Source organism: Protopterus annectens, chromosome 2.part0 (assembly GCF_019279795.1).
Source record: "Protopterus annectens isolate FY-2018-M chromosome 2.part0, PAN1.0, whole genome shotgun sequence".
Taxonomy (NCBI): domain Eukaryota; kingdom Metazoa; phylum Chordata; order Ceratodontiformes; family Protopteridae; genus Protopterus; species Protopterus annectens.
Genome location: NC_056728.1, coordinates 1,672,081,636 through 1,672,108,179, shown reverse-complemented (window position 1 = coordinate 1,672,108,179; position 26,544 = coordinate 1,672,081,636). Strand labels below are relative to the sequence as shown.

The following is a 26,544-nucleotide window of genomic DNA, read 5'->3' as shown; positions in this document are numbered from 1 at the left end:
AGAAGCCAACCTTCCCCTGCTTAGAGAAAAAGGGACTTGTCCCCAGCAGCTTTAACTGACCAACAGTCCGACGAGTCTGACGTTTCTGAATATGCAGACATGCCTTTATCTGCTTATGAGGATTCAGATGCAGAGGAATCCATTCCCTCTGCTTCCCCTCCAGAGGATATTTCTTTTGGTGAAACCCATCATACTTTAAGAGAGCATTTCCACTGGGAGTGCCAGGATTATCCTCAGTCCAAAAGAGAGTCAGAGAATTTTTAGATTTGCCAAAACATAGACCCTTAGCTATCCCTCCTGTTCTGGATGAAATCCTGATACTTTACCCCCTGCTCCAAGGAAACCAGACAGGTACTACAGAGTTTCTGACTCTCACAAATTTCTTTTCAAAAATCCTACTGCTGACCCAGAGGTCATTTCCCAAGGGCCTAAAGGTATAAAGGCAACTACAGCTAAGAATCCCACTCCTTCGGACATGGATTCCCGAGCTTTAGACAGATAGGGTAAAAAAAAGTATACACCTCTGCAACTCTAGCCATTAGGGCATTGAATTTCCAGTTTCACATGTTGAAATACCAGCAACATATTGTGGAATTTATTAAGCAGAAATTATCTCCCTTTACAGACTGTGCAGAAAATAAAGAATCACAGGAGCTTATGCATTCTGCAAGCCAAGTCAGCAAGCATACCTTGCAATGTGGGTCTGACGCCCTAGAAACATCTTGCAAGGTAGCAGTTACTGGTTCTGTAGTGGGAAGGCATGTTTATCTTAAGGAACACACCTTGCCAGACCATGTCAAATCAAAATTACTAGATGCTCCTTTGAATAAAGGCAGTTTGTTTGGCACCAAAACAAAAGAGGTTCTAAAAAAGATAGAAGAAAAAGCTAAGTCTATGCAGACAGTCAAAGATTTTTTTGCAGGTGCAGCCTCCAAGACTCAGTAAGCATTACCCCTCGAAACATTGGTCCTTTCCAGCCCCCTCAAGGCCATCTCAAACTAGACCCAGGGGAAACAGACCCCCCCCCCAGATTACAGTCTCAGGGTATGCAGAGATCTAAGCAATGTAGTACCTCCACTTCTAAAAAAGGGAGTGCTAAGCCACCCCCTTACGGAAAGAATTCACAATGACTTGTCAACCCCACTCCTCACCTCTGCCTAATTACTCGTGCCCCTAGGAGGAAAACTTGCCCACCATGCAAAAAACTGGACTTCCATCACCAAAGACCGATGGGTCCTCAACATTGTATCCCAGGGGTACAAATTTTACTTCCACACACTGCCAACCCTGAAAGGGTTCCCAGACCTTCCTCCAAACCAGTGGGCAGAGATACAAAACCAAGTTCAATCCCTGCTCTCCATAAAGGCAATTCAACCTGTTCCTGCAGAACTGATAGGTCAAGGGTTTTATTCCAGACTTTTCCTGGTACCCAATCCTAGATCTTTCAATTTTAAACACCTTCCTGCCGGTACCAAAATTCAAAATGCTTACCCTGCAGCAGCTTCTCCCTATGCTGTCCAAAGAGGCCTGGCTAGTCACCCTAGACCTATCCCTATCAGGCAATCATGCAGGAGATATCTACGTTTCAGGCCAGGATCTATGCATTATCAGTTCTCTGCACTTCCCTTTGGCTTATCCACTGCTCCCAGTCTTCACAAAATGCCTGGCTCCAGCCATTGCCTATTGCAGACAGAGAAACATTCAAATATACCCTTACTTTGATGATTGCCTGATTCAGGCAGATAGTCAGGAAAAGCTGATGCAACACCTGACATTTGCAAAGAACCTTATAGCCTCCCTGGGGTACACTATCAATGAAAAGAAATCAAAACTAGTACCCAGTCAAAAGATTGTATTCCTGGGACCAAGCTAGGACACAGCCTCCCAGATGGCATTTCTTACTCCAGAAAATCAAGCCTATTTCACAGGCTACTTCACTCAGATGGCCACCAGAACCCAGATATCTGCAAGGAAAATCCTGCAGGCTCTAGGGTTCATGGCCTCTTGCATTCTGCTAATTCCATATGCCAGACAGCATATGAGGAAACTTCAGTGGTACTTAAAAAGTCTTTGGTGCCAACATTCTCAGGACCTGGATACCACCATACCTATCATACCTTGTCTAAGGACAGAGTTTCTTTGATGGGCAGCAGCATGCAACCAAAACAAGGGGCTTCCCTTTACACAACCCCACGCCGTCCAGGCCCTAACCATAGACGCATCAGACTATGCCTGGAGGCACATCTGGGAGACAAGTGCATTCAATGCCACTGGAGCTCAAGTCAAATTCATCTGCACATCAACCAAAAAGAGATGCTAGCTATTCAGCACACTATGACAGCTTTCAGATCCCTTCTCTCACCTGGACCCCTGCTAATAAAAACAGACAACACCACAGTTATGCGGTACATCAACAAGCAGGGGGGAACCCACTCTTACCCACTTTGCAGGCTAGCCATGACAATGTGGAACACGGCATTGGACATGCAGATCCATCTGCTAGCTCAATTCCTGCCAGGCAAACAAAACTCTCTGGCAGATGACTTAAGCAGAAATCTCCTAGATCCACACGAGTGACAATTAAATCCCAGCACTTTCAGCCTGTTAACCCAGAAATGGGGGATACTAGAGGTAGATCTTTTTGCCTCCCCCTACAATCACCAGATCAGCAAATTTTGCACCAGGACACCACACAGCAGAGCATGGAGAGTGGATTCCCTAGCCTTCCAGTGGGTAAACCTCTCAATTTATGCCTTTCCCCCTCTGCTTCTTCTTGCAAAAATACTACTCAAGATAAGACAGGACAGACCATGGACAATCCTGATTGCTCCAGACTGCCCATGCCAGCACTAGTGCCCACTACTGTGCAGCATGTCACCAGTGCCACCATGGCATCTACCTCAGATCCCAACCCTCCTCACTCAGCAGGAGGGACAGATCCTACACCTGCAACTGCAAACCCTGAACCTTGCAGCCTGGCTTATTCCTTGAATTCTCCCCCAGTCACCAGCCTAAGCAAGCAGGTACTGGATGTCATTCTGGAAGCCATAAGACCCAGTACAAGGAAATCCTATGCTGATAAGTGGAAAATGTATTGTTCCTGGATTCAATCTAAAGAAGCAGACACTGCTCTGCCCTCCTTACCTCTAATTCCTTCTCTTCCATTAAGATCCATGCCTCTGCCATCTTGGGTCATTACAACACTGAGCCACCTCTCTTCTCTCACCAAACAGTTCCTTAGAGGGGCCAACAATTTAAGGCCACCAAGGAGAGCACCCATCCCGGCTTGGACATTAACTTTGTACTGGAAAAGCTTACGCCCACCCCCCACGCCCCCCTTGAACCTGCAGCATCAGCAGAGTTAAAATTCCTCTCTTGGAAAACAGCCTTGATTCTGGCCATCACTTCAGCTAGAAGAGTGTCTGAGCTACAAGACCTTATGGCTGTGAAACCCTTCATTATTTTTCATGCTGACAGGGTCTCCCTCAGAACTAATCCTACTTTTATGCCTAAAGTGGTGTCCAGTGTAGCTCTCAACCAATCTATCCATTTGCCAACCTTCTTTCCCAATCCTCAAAATAAAGGGGAAAGGATCCTGCACTCTTTAGAAGTGCACAGACAGCTCAGATTCTACCTTTACAGGACTAAGACCTTCAGAAAATCTGACCAGCTACTACTCGGCTTTGCACCTGGAGCAGAGGGCAAGGCCAGATCTAAACAAACTATTTCCAAATGGATAGCATACTGTATCCTTTTCTGTTGCAAGCACCATGGGAAACCAATCCCTCAGGGGGTCAGAACACATTCCACCAGGGCATGCTCTACCTCTACAGCATTCCTCAGGGGAGTCCCTACCAGGGACATTCTGGAAGCTGCTACCTGGAGTTCTGTTCATACCTTCACCAAGCATTACCACCTGCCTATCTTTTCCAAATCCAGGGCAGGTTTTGCTACATCAGTCCTGCAGGGCATACTAGCCAGCCCCATCTCTTCTTGACTGCCTCCACCCATTCTTCAGCTTTGGGAATCAACCCAAGTGTGATGACTGCAACAGTGAAACAGGAAGAACATAGTACAGTTGTGTACACTTATCATAAATGTAGATGTTTGAGTGTATTCACTGTTGCAGTCGTGGTTTCACACCCTCCAGCCCCCATCTCTCTCTCTCTCTCTCTCTACTTCTCTAAATGTATTACTCACCCCTTACAGGGCTATTTTTATTTACATTTTACTGGTGGTGTTTTTTTCCACCATAACGTAGCTCCCTGTTTGAGGGCTCCTGACATTTGGGGCAAGAAAACCTGATGTAATGGCTTTGGCTGCCTGTTTTTATACTCCTGACGACCTGATGTCAGTCCTGGAGCGACAGCAACCGACGCAGAAATACTAAGTCTCTGGTATTCTGGCCGACTGAGGGCTACCTGCAGGCAGATAACCCAAGTGTGATGACTGCAATAGTGAATACACTCGAACATCTACATTTATGGTAAGTGTACACAACTGTACTTTCAGCAGACATCATTAACTTTAGACCTATAGCAGTCTTTTCTCCCCTTTCCAAAATACTTGAAAAATGTATTCAGAAACAATTGCTAAACCATGTCCTGCAAGAAGAACTGCTATCCCCAACACAAAATGGCTTCTGTCCCTCCTGTAGCACTAACAATGCACTTTTAACCTTATAGATACTGTCAATACAGCTAGAGATAATGGGAAATTAGTCTCTTCTTTATTTCAGAACTTATTAAAAGCCTTCGACACAGTTTGTCCCAGCAAACTTCTACTTCAGATGTCCTCACTACTTCTGTCTGTGCCCACCCTTATATCGTTCAAAAGCTACTTATCCAGTAGGTGTCAGTAATATGGTATTCCACACTATCGCTATACCTCCCAGTCACCACATGTTTACCAAAAGGCTGTATCCTTGGTCCTCTTCTCTTTAATATTCTCACCAACACGCAGTACATATGCACACAACAGGCCTCCCAGATGCAGTACACAGATGACTACATACTTGTGTACACTTCAGACAACCTGGCACATCTCAAAAAAATTACTCGGGGGGGGGGGGTTACTTTAGCAGCCACTGAAACATGACTTTGTAGCCTATAACTCATGCTCAACTACTTCCCCCAACAAACTGCCACTTTTTCCCCAAATCCCTGTCTCATAAAAAAAAAATCAAAATTTTAAAATCATGTCTCTTAATAATACAGCTATTGAAGTCAATTCTCATAGCAAATTATTAGGGAATAATAGCGGGTGATGATCTTAAATTCAACTTGCATATTCAAAACTGCATTAAAAAAATCATCAAAATCTATGGATGCTTTAAAGAGCCAAAAACTTTCTCGCAAGTGCAACTAAAACTACACTTGCCACTGTTTACCTTCTTCCCTCACTGTATTATGGGTCTCTTATCCTTACTAACCTCTAGGCATCACAAAAAAGCAAAACCTGAACAATGCTGTCATAAAGTGGCTAAATTTGCAGCAATACGCTGTTCAGAACCCACTACTGTGTAGCACTAAAAGCCTCAACTGGTTAACTACCCCATCAACTAACATAGACACAACTTGTCACCACCTATAAAATTATCCAACATCCATCTGCATGTCCAGCATTAAATACTGTTCTACACAATTATGTTCCCACTCTGTCTTTACCATTCAGTGACCAAAAACTCCCCTCTGTCCACAGACCTATCCAATTTGCTGGGTATTGTCTGTACTCAAAACATGTTCCTAAGCCTGGTAACTCCTTACCTTTATCCATCAGATTAATACTCTCCCTACAGTACTTTAAAACCATTCTGAAATACTTGCTAGCCAAAATTTGGCTTTCATCTTGGTTAACCCCAGAGTAAACTATATTCCTACATATGAACAAGTACCTATTCATAACTTATGCCTCTGAACTCCCCCTTCTTCAGTTTCTTTCCTGATTCTCTATTTAAAAGCTATAATCTTGTTTTTTCACCTACTTCATATTGCAGTTCCTGTCTATATTATAGTAACATATTTTTAATTCCTCTAAACTGGCTAAAACATCTCTAAATTTTAAGTCATTGTCATGTAAGTTGTATTTGTTCTTACCCAGAGTTTTGATATTATCTCTGATTTGATCTGTTTAAACTGTCAATGTTTTTGCATTATTTTTTTAGATTGTGAAGTTATTGTTTTTAAAATGGTTTTGTAATACTTTGGAGCTGTTCTTCCTAGCCCTCCTCTGAAAATGGGCACCTACCCAGTCAGACTTTCTCTGTAATCAAATGTCAGTAAATAAATAGAGTCTTAAGCTACTTTGGTTGCTGCTTCCTGAAAAGTACTTCAGGTACCTGTTGGGATTCTTTCTATCTTTTATCTGCTGTAAAGGGTCCTTCAGAGCACAATAATAGCTATACAAAGCATTCCCTGTGTCCTTTGATCTTTCAGAAGACTTCTGCAGTGGTACTTGTACTTTCTTTAATCTACCCTTGCATCCACTTTTTGGATAATTGTCCCAGGTGTGACAAGTTTATATCTATTTATGTACCTTGTTTTCTGGGTGGTCTGAATTGGTTAAGGATGACTTTCAAGAGAGGCCATTGAGCACCATTTTCATAGGTTCATAGGTTCATACTAGGCTATCTGCCCAAGGGCATTTATAAGCCTAGCCCATAGTTATGCGGCTTTCGCCACCCCTTTAGTTTGAATAAAAACTATGCCTATCATTTTGCTGTGCCTCTGTCAAGCAGTGACACTGAAGTAATCCCTGGGGTATATCTGCGATCTCCCATCCATTGGTCAAGATTCCTCTTGAACAAGGCCAGAGAGGTGCTCTGCCTCACATGTACCGGGATTTTGTTCCACAGCATAGGGAGCCTCTGGGTGATGAATCTGTTCCTCCAGCACGTTCTATTTATAACCGTGTCGAGGTTTAAGTCTCCCGCCCTTGTGGTTCTGAGGGATCTAGATTTTTTGAGGTGAAGCATATTCATCAAATCTGGGTTTGACATGGCCTTATATGTCAGGCACAGGTCACTTCTGAGCAAGCGGTATGAGACTGAATAGAGCTGGAGTTCTTTCAGTCGGGCAGCATAAGACATATTTTTGAGACCCTTTATCCTTTTGGTGAGGAACTTTTGAGGCCTTTCAAGCTGCAGCAGGTGTCTGGTGTACTCAATCATAGGTCTAATGAGTGATGAGTACAGGGGGACGATGACCTCCCTTGATCTAGATGTGAATCCCTTCATGATCAGGTGGGCGATATAGAAGGTTTTCCTAACTACTTTAGCAACATGAGTGTCAAACGAAAGGCTACTGTCAACCTGGGTCCCCAGATCCCTGATGACTTTTTCTGTGCTCAGTGGATTGCCACCTATATGGTAGCTAGGGGTAACCTTGTTTTTCCCGAAGGGTATGACTATGCACTTTTTGGCGTTTAACTTCAGGCCATGGCTCTGGCACCAGTTATCCATTTCTGTGAGGCCCTTCTGGAGGATATCTGTGTCAGATGTGTTTTCGACTATGGCGCCCAGTTTGCAGTCATCTGCAAACTTTGTCAGCCATAACCCTCCTGTGATTGCTTGTACTTCAGAAAAGTAGATGCCGAACAAGAGTGGACCCAGGACTGAGCCCTGTGGGACACCACTTGTGACAGGCTTTGAGTCTGACATGGCTCCAGCAACTCTGACCCTGTGGGTTCTGTCACTTAGCCAGTTTGCAACCCATCTTGTGATGTATGGGTTTACATTCAAGCTGATGAGTTTTTCGATGATACCTGAGTGGGGTATTGTGTCAAGGCCTTTGCCAGGTCGAGGTAGGCTGTATGGACTGCCTTTCCCTCATCAATGGCCTTGGTGACTGTCTCGAAAAAGTCAACCAAGTTTAAGAGGCAGGATCTGCCTTTGACAAAGCCAAACTGGGTTGGATCCAAAGTCTGCAAGTTCCCTATGTCTTTATTTATGAGTTCCATTATGATCCTCTCCATGGCTTTGCAGATAAGGCTTGTCAAGCTAATGGGGCGGTAATTTCCAGGGTCTGTGGAGGCACCGCCCTTATGAAGTGGGACCTCAGTCGCCGGCGCCACTCCTTGGCACGTATCCTGAGGTGAGGCTAAGATTAAACAGCTGTCCTAACTGTGGGTTTAATTCCTCGTTGAGTTCGTGAAGCACACAGCCGGGGACACCATCCGGTCCCATGGATGCTGTGTTTTGCCTTAGTGAGGGTAGTTCTCACCTGGGCGTTGGAGATGTTTGGGGCTACAATCCTCTGGAATAGATATCTCTCCTTTTGGGGGGGAGAAGTTTGCACTGAACCTGTCAGCCAGTATGTTGGCAGTGTGTGTAGGTTCAGTAATTTTCACATCATTTTGAACTAATTCTGAGCATATCTGGGAGTTTCCTCCTAGGTTTCTAACATAGCTAAAGAAGGCCTTATGATTGTCTTTAGAGTCCTTGGCGATTTTTCTCTCAAAATTTGCCTTGGATGATTTTATGAGAGCTCTTAGTTTTTTACTTATAATGATCAAAGGTGTCTTACCTTTCAGGGATTTTGCTCTATCTTGTAGTAGCTTCCTCCTTTTGTTGTAGAGCGTGTTTATGGCTGGGGTCCACCAGACTGGACGCTTGCCTTTGTTAAGCAACTTGCTCAATAATTTTTACATCTTTATTTATTTGTTTATTTATTTTCTGTTATTTTTGTCTTATACTTGTATGTTCATTCTGGATGCTGCGGTGGTACGGCAGTAGCGTTGTTACCTCACAGCAAGAGGTTCTCCCGTTCGATTCTCTGCTGGGCTTGGGATTGCCTTCTGTGTGAAGTCTGCATGTCCTCCCCGCGGTTGAGTAGTGTTCGAAAGACATGCATGCGTAAATGGGCGTGCCTTCATTGAAGGTTGGGTGTCGAGCTGGCACCTTGGCATTTCGTAAAAATCTACTGCCAATCATTAGCGGACTGGAGTTCCGCTGTGGCGACCCCTTACCGGGAAAAGCCGAAAGACAAACAACAACAACTTGTATGTTCATTCTGTTTCACAGAGTTTTTGGGGCTAGATACACCCTTCTTTATCCAGTTAATGACATCATGTCAGGCACCTATGGATTTACACTGCTTTCCAAGCATGGAAACTGGAGAATAGAGAATTTACTGGCAAGGTGAGGCCCTCTGAAAACATACCAACCATTTCTCACTGCAGAGGGCTCTCTTGAAGATTGTTTGATTTAGTGTGTTATCCATATGTTTATTTAGTGCAGTTTAAACAAGTTTCCTACAAAGCCTTTATGAGCTGTAGCTGTACCTCAGTTAACCATCACTAAATGTTCATAGTTAACACCACTCAATTAGGTTTGTTTTGGTGCACAACCAGTGTCTGTGGCTTTAGATTTTGCTGCAGTAGCACGGCACCAGAACATACTTTTCTGCCTTTGATACAGAGTTCTCATGAAGTCTTGCATAAAATCTGAAGTTTCCAGACATCTCAACTTTAATTTCTTATACTTAGCCACATTTTTTAAGTCTTTTAATATGTAATTAATATTAATATTCTCTGTCTCTAGGGAAGGTAGTGTAGGTAGGCAGAGTTAGCAATCTGTGAGAGGGCTGTCTTTTGATGTGTTTTGCTGTGCATTTATTGTTGCCTTGCATCCTTTCATTAGTTGTACTTCATGTTTTGTTTTTGAAGGTCAGCGTTTAGAGTGTCAAGTTTTTTCACCAGTCTGAACAACATAAATGATGATTAACAATGTTTTATCAATTTTCCACTCCCACGCACTGTAATGATTTTTTTTTCAGGAGGTAAAAGCTGCTGTCTTAAGTTTATTCGTATTGGTTTGTCATGCTGTGTAATTCTAGTTATACTTGTACAGTTGACAGAAATACACAGAAAGATTAAGAATGTAAGATGTGCAGCTTCAGCAAAGTATTTGAACAAGAACAGAGGTAGTGTATTATCTGTAAGCAAATGGGATAATAGTATTTTAGTGGCTGTGATTTTCTTTTTTTTACAGAGCCTGTGCTATTGCCTGCTGTATTACCAGGAGACACTATGGCTATTCCTCTACATCTGACATCATGGCGTCTACAGGCTAGACCAAAAGGATTGGGAGTTTACTTCTGTAAAACACCAATTCACTGGACTGATGTAGCAAAAGCAGGGGAGGAGAGCAGCAGTAAGAGAGACTGTTATTCCATGGATGTAGAGAGCAGTCACTTTTTCAGGTAAGTTGAAACTTGCTTTTTATCAAGTCAGCTAGTGTTGTTGTCTTGGCCTACTTTTAATTTTTGTTTAGTTCTGACACTTTTCTGTGGCTTAAGATGTCCTTCCTGGAGCTTCACAGACTTTTATAAACCATTGATCTGATGATGTCATCTTCATTTATTAACCTGTGGGTCTCGGTTCCGACCCTCGGAACCAACTCAGCTGCTTCACTAGCTTGAGATTTGAAGCTTGAGCTCCTCCTCCCTACCCATAATGCCTCTGTCCACCAGAATACCTCAGATCTCATTTGCCGCTCGTCGTGTTAGCATTGATGTTGTCAGTGCTCATCAGCTCCTCCTTTTTCAGTGATTTTTGTAGTAAGTGCAAGTTCTACCCTTTGTCATTTTCTCTTCTTTAATTAGTCTAGTCTCTCTGGTATTTTGTAATTGTAGTGCAGGTTTCTGTCTGACATATAGTCCCTTTCACTTCCTCCTCTTCTTCTGGTCTTTCCTTTAAAAAAAAAAAAAACTTCTTTTGTTATGTCCGATCCTAAATTGGACAGGCTGATAAGCCCTTAACATTTAAGAAGTGCACTTCCTGTGAGCATAAGATCCCCTTGTCTGATGCCCACACTAGCCATTTAAACAGCGGCTGTTCCATTTGTGCAGGCTTTTAACTGCGAGCTCTTGTGGATTCCCACAATAAACTTATTCTTAAGAGGTTATTACCAGCTTCCCCCCCTTCTTTTTTTCCTTCATCATCAGAGGCTCAAACCCCCTGCAAAAAGAGACCCATGAACACAGAAAATGGTCTCCTGACTAGTCTCCATTTTCACAATTTGAGCCTGTAAAAAAGGCTCCTAAACCCTTGGAACCAAAGGTTTTGGACACATACACCTTGGTTCAGCCAGTTGCCTCTCCACCCTGGACCTTGGTTCCCAGTTCGGAGCCGAGTGTCCCAGTTCAGAGATCTCCACTCAGGGAGACCTCCCCAAAAAGGACATCTAGACCTGCTTCCCCTTCTTCCTCCATCAAGTCTTCTCAGAGCCTTTTGGACAAGAATGTTGGTAGATTGATGAGGCAATTTCTCGAAGCTCAGATTCAGATGGGTATTTTGCCAGCTCCATCACCCTCTGTATCCGCGAGAGTGCCCCCTTTCTACCCTGTGGCTCATTCTCCGATCCTACCTGTGGTTTTAGAATCTTTGGCTCTGTTGGTCCCAGGAACTGGGGTGTCAGAGCTGACAGTTATCACGTCATCGCCTCCGACTACCTCCCTGATGTGGTTGGCTCCGATAGTGTCGGTCCCGAGTGCATTTTGGAGATGTAGCATCAACATTGGTTCCGGGAGTGTGACTTCAACTCCAAACTTTTCGGAGTTGTCGCTTCCCCTCGGGGTGTTGGCATTTGACAGCTCAGCTCTGTCTCCCCCCTTCAGAGAGAGAAGCTTGGGGCCCCCGGGGGTTGTCTGCTGTGGTGGCCTCGAACCAAGGGAGGACTGCCATTTGGTGTCCAGAGCCCTTCTGCCTTCGTAGTAGAGGAGAGGGTCCTCTCCCATTCTGGGAGACCTTCTGTTCTCACACCTGTGGAATTTCCCCTTGTTTCCACTGAATGTGTCCAGTGAATGTGTCACCGAAGCCTCTCATTTACCATATGGACAGCCGGTCCTGGGAAGCCTCCAAACTATCCCATGTGTGGAACCCCACTTATCTTCCGACACTTCCCTGGGGCATCCCACCGAGGAGGTTCCTTGGAAGAGATTGTGCAAGAGGAGGCACATTAATTCCATGGAGGAATCTGTTACCACTGATACTGATTTCGAAGAAGGGGAAGGGTCTCTAGATGTCCATCGGATAATGTCTCCTTGGGAGAAATCGTATAAATCCTTTGCCAAAGAGGTGGATGGTCTTCCCAAAACCCCTTCTGTGATTAATCAATTCTGTTGGAGGACTTCGGGTCTGGCCCATGTACATCCTGGATGTCTCCCCGGCAGACCCTCTCTTTCAGTTGGTGTCTCCTAGGGCATGGAAGGAACCGGACACAGTAGAGCCCATCCCCAAGCACACAGACAAAATCTTGAGTGCTCCCAGGACAAACCCTTCTGGACAAAGGGTATTCCGGCTGATTCCATGATTGTTGCGGCAGCCACCAAAAAAGAGCTCACCCAAGAGAGCTCCTCTGTCCATCCCCATAAGAAGGAGTCCAGGGCTTTGGACAGATTTGGTAAAAGGGCATTTTCTCCTTGAGGACGCTAAACTACCTTTCCCATTTTATGAGACTACAGAGGGATCTGGTCAAGGAACTGTCTAGCTCTTCCCCTGGGGTCCATGTCTGCAGAGGAGCAAAAGGTCTTCTCCTCCAGAACGGCCATGTTCCAATCCCTATCTAATGTGTCCCTGATGCTGATATCCCATGCAGGAGAGGGTACCTCAAGAGCAGCCAGTTCTGTCATTGCCTTAAAGCGTTATGCCTGGATGCATTTGTGTGACTTTGCAGAACCTTTTAAGACGTCCTTCATCATTGTGCCTTTTGATGGATCAACCTTGTTTGGGCCCACTGTTCGTGACACACTCTCACACAGTCAGAAAGATGGGAAGACCCTAGATCTGTTTTTCTACCCCACAAAGATTCTTCTGCTGGAACCACCGTGGGAGTAAACAGATGTGGTTCAAGAAATCTCAGGGTCTTTTCCAGGATTTTCAGGGAGAATTTTCCCTCAGGGACAGAGGGGAATTCACCAAAATGTCAGACACCCATGCAGGTGAGGGGGTCCGCAGAACCAAGGGTATCAAGAGTCGTTCTCAGACAGACCCTTTCAGCACCCCTGAACATTTGCCCAACTGCCTTCCTCTAGAGGCAGTCAGGGGGCGCTTTTTCTTGCACCCCTAAGCCTGGGAAGCCATCACAAATGATTGATGGGTGCTAAGGAATGTATCCAGAGGATACTGCATTCCCTTTTTAGGGACACCAAGACAAAAATCTGTTCTCCCCAATGTACCACCCAATCAGAGGGAGAGGGTAGGCAAGGAAATGACAAAATTGCTACAAAAAAGAGTCATCTAGGAGGTCCCTCCCGATCAAGTCGGATCAGGTATTTACTTGAGGTTCATTTTGGTTCCCAAACAGACAGGGGGGGACCTAAGGCCCATTCTAGACCTGACATCTCTGAACAAATCAGTAAAAAACACGAAGTTCAGGATGGCAATGGTTCAGTCCATGGTCTGCTAAGGATGAATTTCTGGATGTGCTCAATAGACCTGAAGGATGCGTACTACCACACACGCGCTCCAGAAGTTTTCTTTGTTTTAGGCTGGGAGCCAATCATTTTCAATACAGATCACTTCTGTTTCATCTCACCACAACACAGGATGTTGACCAAATACTTGGTGGTGGTCGCAGCTCACCTAAGGCTACAGGGATTCCAGATATTTCCCTGTCTGGATGACTGGCTCTTGACTGCTGCAACCTGGCATCACCTTACTCAAGCCAGGGATTACTTTTTACATCTGGCCCCACACCTTGGCATAACCTTCAATTTGGAAAAATCCCAATTGGAACTGGTGCAAGTGATGCAGTTCATAGGTGCACAACTCGACACCACAGTTTCTCAGTCTTATCTAACAGTGGATCAAGCATCAAGTCTGCACCTTCATGTCAAACAAATTCTAGCTATATTGAACTCCCCAGCAAGTTTGGTTCTCAGAGCTCTTAGTTGTGTGGTGGCCACTATTCCTCTTTTACCCACAGTGCATCTTCATATGAGAATCTTACAATGGACACTAGCAGTACAATGGTCCTTATGCAGAAATCCTTTAATCTTTCCCTTCAGACTTTCCTGAGTATGCAAAGAATCTCTGTTATGGTGGCTTCACTCTGCAGATGTTACTCTAAGACAGCCCTTCATTCTTCCTTCTCCAAATGCCACATTGACCACAGACTCCTCCCAAATGGGGTGGGGGGAGTCATTATCTGGGTCAGATGGTCCAAGGCACACGGATGCCCCAGAAGACCAACTTGCATGTCAGTGTCCTACAGACGAGAGCAGTTATTTTGGCATTGCAAGAGCTACACAGCTTTCTTCCTCTAGGGACTATTGCAGTACAGATGGACAATATGTCAGTGGTCTGCTACATCAACAAACTGGGAGGAACCAGTTCATAACCCCTATGTCAAGAAGCTATGAGAGTGTGACAATAGGCGATCTCTATCAACCGCTTTCTAGTGGCAATGTACATTCCGGGAAAGTCCAACATTCTAGCAGACAGACTCAGTTGAGTCGTACTGTTCACTAGTGGTCTCTGAAGCAATCCACGACACCATGATCTTCCAGAAATGGGGTCAACCTTGCTGTGACCTCTTTGCCTCCTTTCTCAACAACAAAAGCAGCAGGTACTTTGCCTTAATCCCTCCTCATAGATAGCTTTTACCTAGTTGCCCCTAATTCTCATGTTTTTGTAGAAGGCATCCAGGTTGAAGAGGAAAATCATCCTCATTGCCGCCTTCCTGCCTCAACAAATCTAGTTCACCTGTCTTTGGTCTCATTTGATCTGCCCCCCAGTGACTCTGAAGCTAGCTCTGGATCTCTTATCTCACCCCTTGAGGCACCTTCACCCAAACCTTCAAGGCCTGAAACTAACTGCATGGTTTCTCCACTTCCGATGATGACCAGACATCCCAGGCTTTCCTCCCCTGTCCAGAAGATATTGATTTCTGCCCACGAACCCTCCACCAGGAAGATTTATAAGAGTAAGCGGAAAAGGTTTTTTCCATTTGGGCCCAACAGAGAGAGGTATTTTCTGTCATTAGACCAGCACAGACCTCCCACTTTTTTATCTTAATTTGTAGCGATTCATGCATAGTTCTGTACAACTGTTTTGCTTTGGATCTTCTTCTTCTTCTTGTATTCAGCTTGACTGAGTAATCTGCTGTAAATTTTTGAGTTCAAGGTATTTGCTGTTTTTTAAAATTAAACTGATGCTTGATAATAATTTGCAGTTGTGTGTCAATTATTTAAGTGAGCAGTTCATCAAAATAGTTAATTGAGTTTTCCCTTCAAAGAAATTGCTAGCATGGTCCTCGGGGTGGAAACCTTTTCAGGATGAGCAGTTGTTGCCAGAGGATCGCCCTAGGACATCTCAGTCTGTATTATGAGCCTTCCAAAGCCTTTAGCATAGTATTTATCAGACAGTAAAGGCCATGGTGGCTTTGCTGGACTCAGAACCATTGTCAACAGTGGGTTGCTGTCAGTTGAGCTTTGAGTTGAAGAAACAACTTTGTTCTCACATTAATCTTTCACTGGAAGAGAATTAGTGGTAAAAATCAAAGAAAGCCCATTAACGTTTGGATAAAGGTGACATACCTACTGTATCCCTGTAAGTTTTCAGAAGATCCTTGTCACTTAAAGAGCTGACAGGGTTCATTAACATCTGTGTCAGAGAAATTAAGTACATATGTGTCACTGGCAGTATTGGCTCAGTAATGTTGATTCCATAAGAACAGTCGTTGAAATATTTTGTGGTGCTTAGGCAAAACCATGTGTCTGCCTTTTTTCATATCTGACATTTCATTGACTCTCATTGATACTGAGGGAGGGACTCCTTGATTCCTGTCCACAAGATGAGCTACTCCGAGTTCTTCAAGGTGTCTTCTGCTGTCTTTAACTGATTGTCTTTAGGAAAGCAGATCTCATTAGGTGACCATGCTCCTTTGATAGTAAGTTCTAGGGTCTCTTTGTTTCTCTGTCTTTTATCATGGATCTTACCAAAATCCTTTTTACATGAGTCCCTCACTGGGAAACACTATGTAAACATTTCCAGTCTTAATAAGTCCCAAGAACAGTAAAATCCAGAGGACGAACTGTTGATCATGTCCCTGATGTTCAGTGGATCATCCTGCATTTTGCTAAAGAACTGAGCTTTGGCAGCTTCATTTGGAGAGTTAGTATGTTTATTGGGTTTCCTAACCCCATAGTACATAGTCATTCACTGAATATGATAGAAGACCTAGAAAACCTAAGCCTCCTGAAACCTTAGCCTAAAGAGATTCTCCCTCTCCACCACTTCTGTCATTCTGGAAGTTTCTAGACAAACTCCCATCCATGGCTTTTAGAGACAGGATTCAACAGTATAGTCTACAGTGATTTTAAATGCTCTTGGACTTCACTCTCTGCCCCACTTATTCAGTGACCTGGTCTTTAATAAGGAAACCAAATTCCTGGTTGTTTGAGGCAAGAAAGTTTATGCTGCTTCATCCTTAGGTTTCTGCATCACTTTCAAATAAGTAAATAAACTAAACAAGTGGTAATTTCTTGCTGGGATGGCAAAGAAAAAGGTTGGTGCAGATATTTGCTTAGAGGTAGAGATGTACAGCCAACCCCAGATTCTGCAGATGACAGGTTGCTCCTTCATGACTGTCAGAATGCCTTCACCAAAGCTGCAAATGGTCCACATTAATGTCTGTAGGCTTAATAACAGATACACATATATAGTTGCTGAAATCCTTGTAGACCATACTAGTGATATCAGAAATTTGTTTTGGACAACATATTGGGGTACAAGGATTCTTCCATACATTTATGAAGTACATGGGTAAAGGAGAGGTCATAAAGATGTAGCCATTTGCTCATTTATCACTGGATGTTCACTTTATTTACAACAGCTGTCTCCTGAAAATCATACATAGGGCTACAATTAACTTCTTATGTGTTAAAATGAACCAAACCAAAAGGCGTGATTTTGTTTGTAGAACCAGCCTGACATGTCCAAAGATGTAGCCAAAGGTTTTGTCTCCTGGCTGAGCAATAATATCAAATCAAGATGGCAATGACACTTGTTTAGGGGACTTTTAGACTGAATGGGAACAGCGTGTGGGGTGTAATTTCCTGTTTGTCTTATTATAATGTTTTTGTTTTATTTAAGATAAATGCTAGTTTGAACTGGTCATTTAGATGCCAGAGAGAAAGGGAATTAACCAAAATCTAAGTTTGAAGATAACTGCAAATTGAGAGTTGTTATTCAGTCTTTTGTTGACTCACAGTTGCTGCAGCATTGGTTAGATGATGATAAGAACTGGTGTAATTGCAGTGGTCTCAAATTAGATGTGAAAAAATGTAGTATAGTTAATTTTTGTAAACAAAGTATTCTCCCATGCCACATAGGTGAAACACCCTCCCAAAAGGCATTTTTAAGAGAGATCTAGGAACTGTTGTTAATTTCTTATCTTTTGACCATTATGTCTCTGGATTAGTTAGGAAAGCCACCTTTCTGGGACATTTAATTTTCAAAGGCATGTATTTTAGATCAACAAAAGTCTTAATCCCTCTTTTCTTATGTCTTATCAGACCCATTATTAATATAATGCCTGTTTTGATATTTGTTGTCTAAGCATATCACTTAGTGTGGGATACCTCAGAGAGTCTTACATAAAAGATCAGTGGTCTTAAATCCTAGCTGTTGGTCCCCCCTCTGTACTTTATTGTAGGTTTCTCTAGGGAGTTCTGTGCCTAGCCTTTCAAGGCATAAAAGATCTGACCCTCTGTTTCTTCACAGAACAAATGGTTCATCAAATAGTGGGTTTTAGGAACTGAGCCTTCATTACAATATAAATTAGATAGATTAGCATGATAGATTTATAGCCCAGTGTATCCTCACCTCTGGAACAAATGTTCACTTTGCATAAAACAGAGTAGCACTTTTGCCACCTTCAAGGTAAACCTAGGTAATTGGCTAAGCAGCTTCAGACTCTTCCCTGGTTTGTCTTATATTGCCCTTCTTGAGGCCTGAAGGAACGTTTGAATTTGGGGCTAAACTTGTAATGTCTACTAGTTGCTTTCCCTGTAGTTATCTATGAATTGATCATTTCCCATTTTCATAGAGGAATTACACTAGTGGTTACCTATAAAAAGCTTGAAAATAGGACTCAGCAGCTGAATTTACAACTACGGTGAAAATAAAAGGCCCGACAATAAAGCTCAGTAACTGTTTTGACAGCTGTAACCATGAAGAACTGGCTAAATAGCTCCAACAACTGTAATTACAGCTTAAGTCCAGGAAGACCTTACTTAAGCTAGAAAGATCCAGCTAAAAGCTGCAACAACTGTTATTGCTCAAGATAGAATGATATTGCAAAAGGTACAGCCACTATTAAAATAGCTTCCTTCAGTCATGCTTACAGTCACTTATTCTCAAGTTTTCCACAACCTCAGCACAAAGCGTTTTCATAGAGGTGGAAGTCTAGACAAATGTCTTTAGGTTAAGATATAGACAATGGATTTTAATAAGCAAATAGGTGTAAAAAACAATAAACAATCATAAAAGGGATTGAAATGACATTTCTTTCTTGCATTTATATTACTGGAAACTTATTTTTTCTAGTAGCTCACAATTTTAGCTGGAATTAAGGAGCAGACAGGTGCAATCACTGCCGCGGTGGTGCAGCGGCAGCGTTGTTGCCTCACAGCAAGAGGTTCTCCTGTTCAATTCTCGGCTGGAGTGCGGGGAGTGCCTTCTGTGTGGAGTCTGCATATCCTCCCCACGGTTAGGTGGCGTTCAAAAGGCATGCGTAAATGGGTGTGCCTTCGTTGAAGGTTGAACGTCGAGCTGGCACCTTGGTTTTCGTGAAAATCTACTGCCAAACCCTGGAGTAAAATCTACTGCCAAACCGGAGTTCCGCTGTGGTGACCCCTAACTGGGAAAAGCCGAAAGACAAACAACAACAGGTGCAATCAGTTAATCTGGAGAGGTCAGAACATTGTGTTGTAAGTGAAAACTACAAGAGTTCTTTCACAAATTTGCAAAGTTAGTAACTTTTTTTGTTTTCAATTTGCAACTAATTTTAGTTGAATACACAGAGTTAGCAAGTGTAAGCAGTTAATGAGCAGATCTGACCAGTGTGCTCTGAGTGAAATCTACAAAGACTTTTTGTTGCATTTGCAAAGTTACTGGCCTTTTTTCCATATTGGAAAATTATTTTAGTTGAAGACAAGAAGCCTGCAGGTGCAAGCAAATACTCATTAAAGGTTGAAGTAATATGTTCCAAGTTAAATTTACATGGTACAGTGTAATTGATATTAAAAGGAATATGGGATGTAGTCCAGTGAAAATTAGTGGTCTAAAACTTTGGAAAGTGAACAGTTATACAAGTGGTTGCCTTTGCAGCAGCCTCATATTTTTAATGTATTTAATGTAACAGTCCACAGTTTATTAATTTAAAGGTAGCCAGTACGCTTCTTCTTAAGTTTGAAAGTATGCAAGTTATTTTTCCCATCTGAGAGTGGAATAGAGAAATAACAGATGGTGGTCTGTGTATGTGGGATCATATGTTCCAACATGAGTTTTAGCATAGATAACCTTAATTTTACAATAGGTAATATGTGTGTGTGTGTGTGTGTGTGTGTGTGTGTGTGTGTGTGTGTGTGTGTGTGTGTGTGTGCAGTCATCTGTTTGGAGCAACTGTTTCTCTTTGGAAGGATAAATGTCTTTTTGGAAAATGTATATCGTTTCATATGTTTACTGTGAGTTAAAAGTGGTAAGAGTTTTGAAAATCTTAAAACGGTCTGTGAAAATGTGACATAGGTTCAAAGAGAAATGAGATGAAAATTTATATACAAAATCAGTCTGCCAGACATTAGTGTGTGTATGTAGTGGAAATGTATTCAGAGGAACTGTCATATATTATATATGGGAGTAATAGCTTCTTATTAGAATGAAGACTTTGTCAATATTAACATGGAATGTAAATGGCCTTACAGGTATAAACAAAAAGCAGAAAAGTACTGAATTATATGAGGATGTGTAGGGTGCAAATAGCAATGTTATTGAATAGAAATGAGCATGTGAATTTGACAAAGAAGTGATTTCACAGTCAACATTTGGTAGGCTATCAAGGACAAGAAAAAGGGAGAATGGAAGTGATTATAAGAGGGGCTGCAGTAGTGACAGAAGAGGGAGAAAGACAATAATGGTAGATTTATTGTCATAAAGGTGGGGAAGAGGATTACATCAGGATTATTTATAGTCTACCTAAAACTACTATTATGGACCTTAAGAGAATGTTAGGAGAAATAAGTTTTCAGCAGGGAATGTTTATAGGTGGGAACTGGCATCTGATTTAAAGTAGTGTGGATGTATCAAGGAACCTAGAAAGGAAGATATAACAAAGAGATCGGATTTGTGAGGCGGTACATGAACATTTTATATGGAAGATATGAATGTAGTAGCAGGAACGCCAACAGAATTTAAATATTCTTCAAGAAAAAATAACTAGGCTAGACTTGATAGAAATGACATTTCACAGAAACATGTTTATTTAATTAAAAGCTTTGAGACTAATGAAATAAGCTTACCAGAGCATCCATCAGTAAACCTAAGATAAAGATTTAAGGTACAGATATAAAAATGAGACTCTGGCACTTTTCTTCTTATCTGTTAAAAATAGAGGAATTTAGAGTGGGTAGTCGAAATAAGTAAGATACATACATATACATACAAATATTTCAAGCACGGCATTAATGCCCTTCTAGCTTGCCAATATACCAAAACACTTGTTCCCATAATAAGTATCCAAGCTGTTCTGAAAAATATCTAAACTAGTACTTGCTTTAATGTAATGTGGTAGTCTGTTCCATGCATCAGCTACTCTGTCTGAGAACCAGTTCTCATTCCTATAGAATCTTCTACATAGGTTTTCTGATGATTCTCTAGTACGAGGTAGTTGTCACTAAATGTCCTATATACCTGAATAAGATAGACATTACTTCAGAAGGGATAACTAGTGAGTAGAATAAAATAAAAATAGAGTTTAAAACAGTGGAAATAGAGAGAGAGAGAGAGAGAGATGTGGAAAAGAAATAATATGAATTATTTAGATTGGTTGACAAAGGTTAAAGTATTGCAGAAAGAAAATCTCACAAAACAAGAAGAGGTGCAACTAAAGAGTAATAAAATAAAATAATGGAGTATTTGGTTAATATGCATGAGTTTAGGAAGGTTGCTGTTAAACATCTATTTTTGATAAGTCTAGAACACAAAGTTTTTAGCTCATCAGTTTAGCGTAAAATAGAAAGAGATGTAGGCAAACTCATGGAGTCTGACAAGAAAATAACCAGAGACCCTTTATAAGTATTAGAGATAGTTAGAAATGTATTAGGAAACTATGTTTAAAGGAGAGGAATGGGCAAACCAAGAAAAAGCACAAATAGAAATATTAATGGAAGATTTACATTTTTTAATGTTACTCCTTTATTTACATCACATATTACATAGTGGTATGGGTACACATAAAATTATAAAAGAGAAACCAAATCATTACAAATATATTTCATTTTTATGTGTTACACATATATGGCTTCTTTCTTAATTACAGTTCAGTTTCACATTACATAGAGTGCTCAAGTAATGCCTTCCTTGAAATTTCACACCTCCTGTCAGACACTTATTCTGCATGCATTGTTCCTCATGTTCCAGTTATTTCTATTAAGTTTACACCTTTCATTTTCTGACATTCCCACTTCCATTTCTTTTGTCTCCTTTACAACATTCAATAATTCTTTTACATTTTTTATATTTTGATTTCCATTTTCTAGTATTTATTTGTTTTGTGCAAACAGCATTAAACTTACTAGATCTTTAATATGTCTAGGCAGTTTAATTTCTGTATCACAACTCAAAAGAATAATTTCCTTGGTTACAAAAATGTCTTCCCCAAACATTTCTTACATAGTTACCCTCACAGAGAATTTTTGAAAATCTGCAAACTCTTTACATTACAAAAACAGTTTCCTATTATATGATCAAAGACTCATTCTTTCGAATGCGTCTTGATCGAACTTGAAAGCACGAAATGACAAAATACCAAAACGGCATATAAGCGAATTCTTTCCCTGGGAAAGAAATCGCTTGGCCACCTTCGTTATTTTGCCATTTTCGTCACTGTAATGCTATCTCGGAGTTGGTATATTTAAGTAGGGGTGTGTGGGGGTGTTGGGGAGAAGCCCCCTACTTTATGTAATGTTTTAAAGTTTTTTTTTCTTTTTTGGAACAGCGATTTTTTTTCCCTGGGAAAAAAATCGCTGTTCTAAGTGCTCAGGATTGTAAGCTTTCACTTACATGGGGTCGAAAAATCAGCGTTCGCTTTTTTAAGCATTCGCTGATTTAATATAGACCCTACAAAAACATGTTTTCAAGGACCCCTATCTTTCATATCACAGCTCTAGTAACTGCTGTCTACCTGACTAAAAATTCTCTGCTCTGCTTGGGGTATAGATATACCCATGCAAACACTTGCATGCAAAAATCCTAAACCTGCTACATTTTGTTGCATACCTGTGAGCCATCCAGATACTCTCCTATTGTTTCTTTGTATACTACCTTTCTGTTCTCATTTCCTAGTCTTCTCTAGCTTCTTCTGATTGATTCATATAGTTATAATGCATTCATTTATATGTTGAAGTCTCAGTTATAAAGTCAGCCAGAGCTGGTCTTTCATTTAACAGCCCCATCTCTCTGTCTTTGCCTGTATCTGTTATCAGTCCTTGATGGAGAATGCAATATCCAATCCAAAGTCAAGACAACCTCTATGACTTCCACCCTAGTTATTTGTTCTCAGCACCTTGGTTTCTTTGTTAATTTTCTTTAGTAAATTCCATCTCCCTCTTGCCCCAACTTGCAGTCATCCCTACTGTTAAAATCTCCTTTATCCATTCCCATGTTAGTTTAGTTCTCAAAATATGATCTACCCCTTTGTAAATATAAGATTCTGCATGGTTGTTATTGATGTCTTTAAGGGTGTCCGTTCAAAATCCTACAGTCTCTTTATTTCACAAACTCTCTCCCTGTTTTAGCATAGATTTTTCCATATGCATATCTGTATCTATCTATATATAGTGTGTATGTGTGTGTGTGTGTGTGTATATATATATATATACATATATATATATATATATATATACATATATACATATATATACATATATATATATATATATATACATATACACATATATATATATATATATATATATATATATATATGTGTGTGTGTGTGTGTGTGTGTATGTGTGTCTGTTTTATGTGTATATGTGTATATATATATATATATATATATATATATATATATATATGTGTGTGTGTGTGTGTGTGTGTATATATATATATATATATATATATATATATAAAATATGTGTGTGTGTGTATATATATATATATATATATATATATATATATATATATATATATACTATACACAACACATACCATCTTCCACAAGCCCCACTCCCACCACCTTTACTCAGTCTATTTCTCACACATATACCTACCCCCTTCCAAAACGCCTCTAACTCAGATCTGCTCCTGTTAAACGTCAACCTCTGTAGCGTCATAAACAAGACCAGTGAGTTCCACACTACCCTGTCCACCTACTCACCAGATATAGCTGTGTTAACAGAAACCTGGTTAAAACCCCACATTAAGGACAGTGAAATCCTGACAGTAGGCTATAACATCATAAGAGCAGACAGAATCAACAAATGTGGAGGTGGTGTTGCAGTTATGTTTAAAAATACCCTCAAAATAGCCCAGCTAAGCTGTACTCCTCCTGATCTACCCAACTCTGAAATATTAATTGCCTGCCTTGAAATCAAACCCAACAAAGGAATAATAATACTCGACACGTACCTCTCTCCTATCAATAACCTTCCCACTATTGAAAACCTGTTATCCTGGACAGCTACTAAATTCATTCCGGAAACTATTTTTCTTGGTGACTTCAACTTAGATTGGCACTCCGGCACTACTGATAACCCATCCAACTTTATTAATCTCTTCAACTTCAACCAAACATAAAACTGCCCACAAGCAGTCAACATTAGACTCGATCCTAACTAACAAACCAAACCTAGGCATCTTAGCTGGGTGCCTACCTCACTCCCTCAGTGACCACTATCCAACCTTTCTTTACAAGAAATGCACCTATACCCAAAGCAACATCCCCTATAAATACATCACTTAGAAAAAAATTTTCTCCCCCACTACTTTTAACCTTCTGCTACAACAATGTAACTGGTCCCCACTTAAGCACCTAAAATTAGATGAGGCTGTTCAGTACTTCAATGAAACCTTCCTCACAATTCTAAATAATCTAGCCCCCACCAGAAAAGTTCGTACTAGGACCAAACCTCTCCCATGGCTAACCAAAGAAGCCAAGCTACTAATGAGATGCAGAGACAAAGCCTGGTCAGCTTATCATACATTCAAAGACAAATCCTACCACCTTGACTACCAACAACTAAGAAACTCAACAAAAAACAAATAAAAAGAGTCAAACAAATATACTTGTGATGATTGTATGGGTCACCTTTGAAATGTACACAACATACAGAATAAGGCAGTTGTGATCACTGTATGGGTCACCACTGAAATGTACACAACATGCAGAATAAGGCAGCTGTGATCACTGTATGGGTCACCACTTAAATGTCAGCAAAACAGCCAAAACAACCTTCAGAAATTCTGTTTTTCCATCAACCAACTCGTAAACCCAGGACGTACCTCTACCCCTCCCCTTTTTCTACCTTAAACAACTGTATCTTTACTCAATTTAACATCCACTTCATCAACACCATCACAGCTGCAGACAAACTCCCTAATGAATTTCTAAAACTTGCAGCCCCTTCAGTCGTATACCCCGTTTCAATTCTGATCAATCACTCTATCAAAGAACAATATGTTCTACTCATATGGAAAATATCTCATATTATACCTCTACACAAAGGTGGCCCCTCCAAAGAACTAACCAACTTTTGTCCTATAGCCATACTTCCCGACCGAGCAAAAATCTTAGAAAAATGCATCCACAACTGGCTCATCAACTTGTTTCTTAACAGTAACCTCTTTTCCAACTCTCAGCATGGTTTCAGGCCTAAGCACAGTACCAGCACTGCCCTCCTTACCTTCCCTAACACCATCCACCACTTCATGAACAAAGGCCTGCATGTCTCTTCCATATTCCTTGACATGTCTAAAGCCTTCGACACCGTATCCCACCAGATTCTTCTAAATAAACTGTCTTCCTTTGGCTTTAATCTATCCTCACTATCTTGATTCCACAGCTATCTTTCCAACCATCAACAGGCTACAAAGTGGGAAAACTCTCTTTACCCCCTACTCCCCATTGCCTTGTTGTACCTCAAGGGTCCACTCATCTTCATTATATTCACAAACAACCTCAGTACAGCAACCCAACATGCTTCCATAGTACAGTATGCAGATGACGCTACCCTTATCTGTTCAGCCCCCTTACCCCAAGAACTTCAACTAAAAATGCAATCCTCTTTTCAGGACATTTAATCCTACCTCTCCCAACACCAACTCATTTTAAATCCCGACAAAACCAAAATCATAGTTTTCAGTAACAAAAAACCCAAGACTTCCCCACCCCCTCTATCAATCATCTTTGTAAATGGTACCAAAATCACCCCATTAACCACACTAAACTTTTAGGTGTTACCATGGATGACAACCTCAAATTTAGCCCAAACCATCAAAAAAGTCCACATTAAACTAGGTACCCTTTACAGGGCTAAACCTTTTCTAACTCCCAATGCCAGGCTAGCCACTGCTCGCACATACCTTCTGTCTACCCTTCTCTGATATTTACTAACCTTCAAAAATCTGACCTCAATGATCTATAACCTTCGAAAATCTGATCTCAGCAGTCTAGAATCATGTTACCACAAGATTGCTAATTTTGCCACTAATCTCCCACACAGATTCCACCACTGTTCAGCTCTCTCAATATTAAACTGGCTTGAGCTCCCCAACCTTTTATCTCTCAATCAGCTATCCTTAGCCCATAAAATAATCTTCCATTCCAACAACTGCATTGCCATCTCCTCTTTAGTTCAACATAACACTAATAGTATATCCCTCAGATCTTCCAACAAACTCTTACTAAAGGTATCTAACTGCCTCAACCAGCATGGCGACTCCCTCTATTCACACAAAATAGCCAAACTCTGGAACACCCTTCCAGACACAATAAGAAAAAATCCAGTACATGATCAGTTCAAATCACTCCTAAATGAACACCTTATAAGACACTGACTGTGCTCCTGCCACTCCCCAGGCTAATCTACTTTTTCCCCACTCTTATTTACCTTACTCACCTTACCTTTTAACCTTACCTACATACTCCCTACTATTTGGCTCATTCTTTACTGCAATTGAACATTTCTACAGATTGCATTATAGCTGCTGTCTCTTTACTGCAACAGTAATTCTTCAGTTCTACTGATTGTGTTATATTTAGTGCTACTTGATTGTATTGTACTTCTGATTGTGTTGCTCTACTGTGGAGATTACTCCCTGGGTCTT

The 26,544-nt window shown here is 41.3% G+C and overlaps 1 protein-coding gene across 1 annotated transcript in view; it reads left to right on the top strand.

The window, feature by feature from the left end:
* The window catches only part of VPS13D (vacuolar protein sorting 13 homolog D), a 3,321,573-nt gene that overhangs the window by 2,449,250 nt on the left and 845,779 nt on the right, over positions 1–26,544 (top strand). The window contains exon 46 of the mRNA XM_044060428.1: positions 9,989–10,199. Coding sequence (XP_043916363.1) covers positions 9,989–10,199 — 211 coding nt within the window. The remainder of the gene's footprint in view (positions 1–9,988; positions 10,200–26,544) is intronic.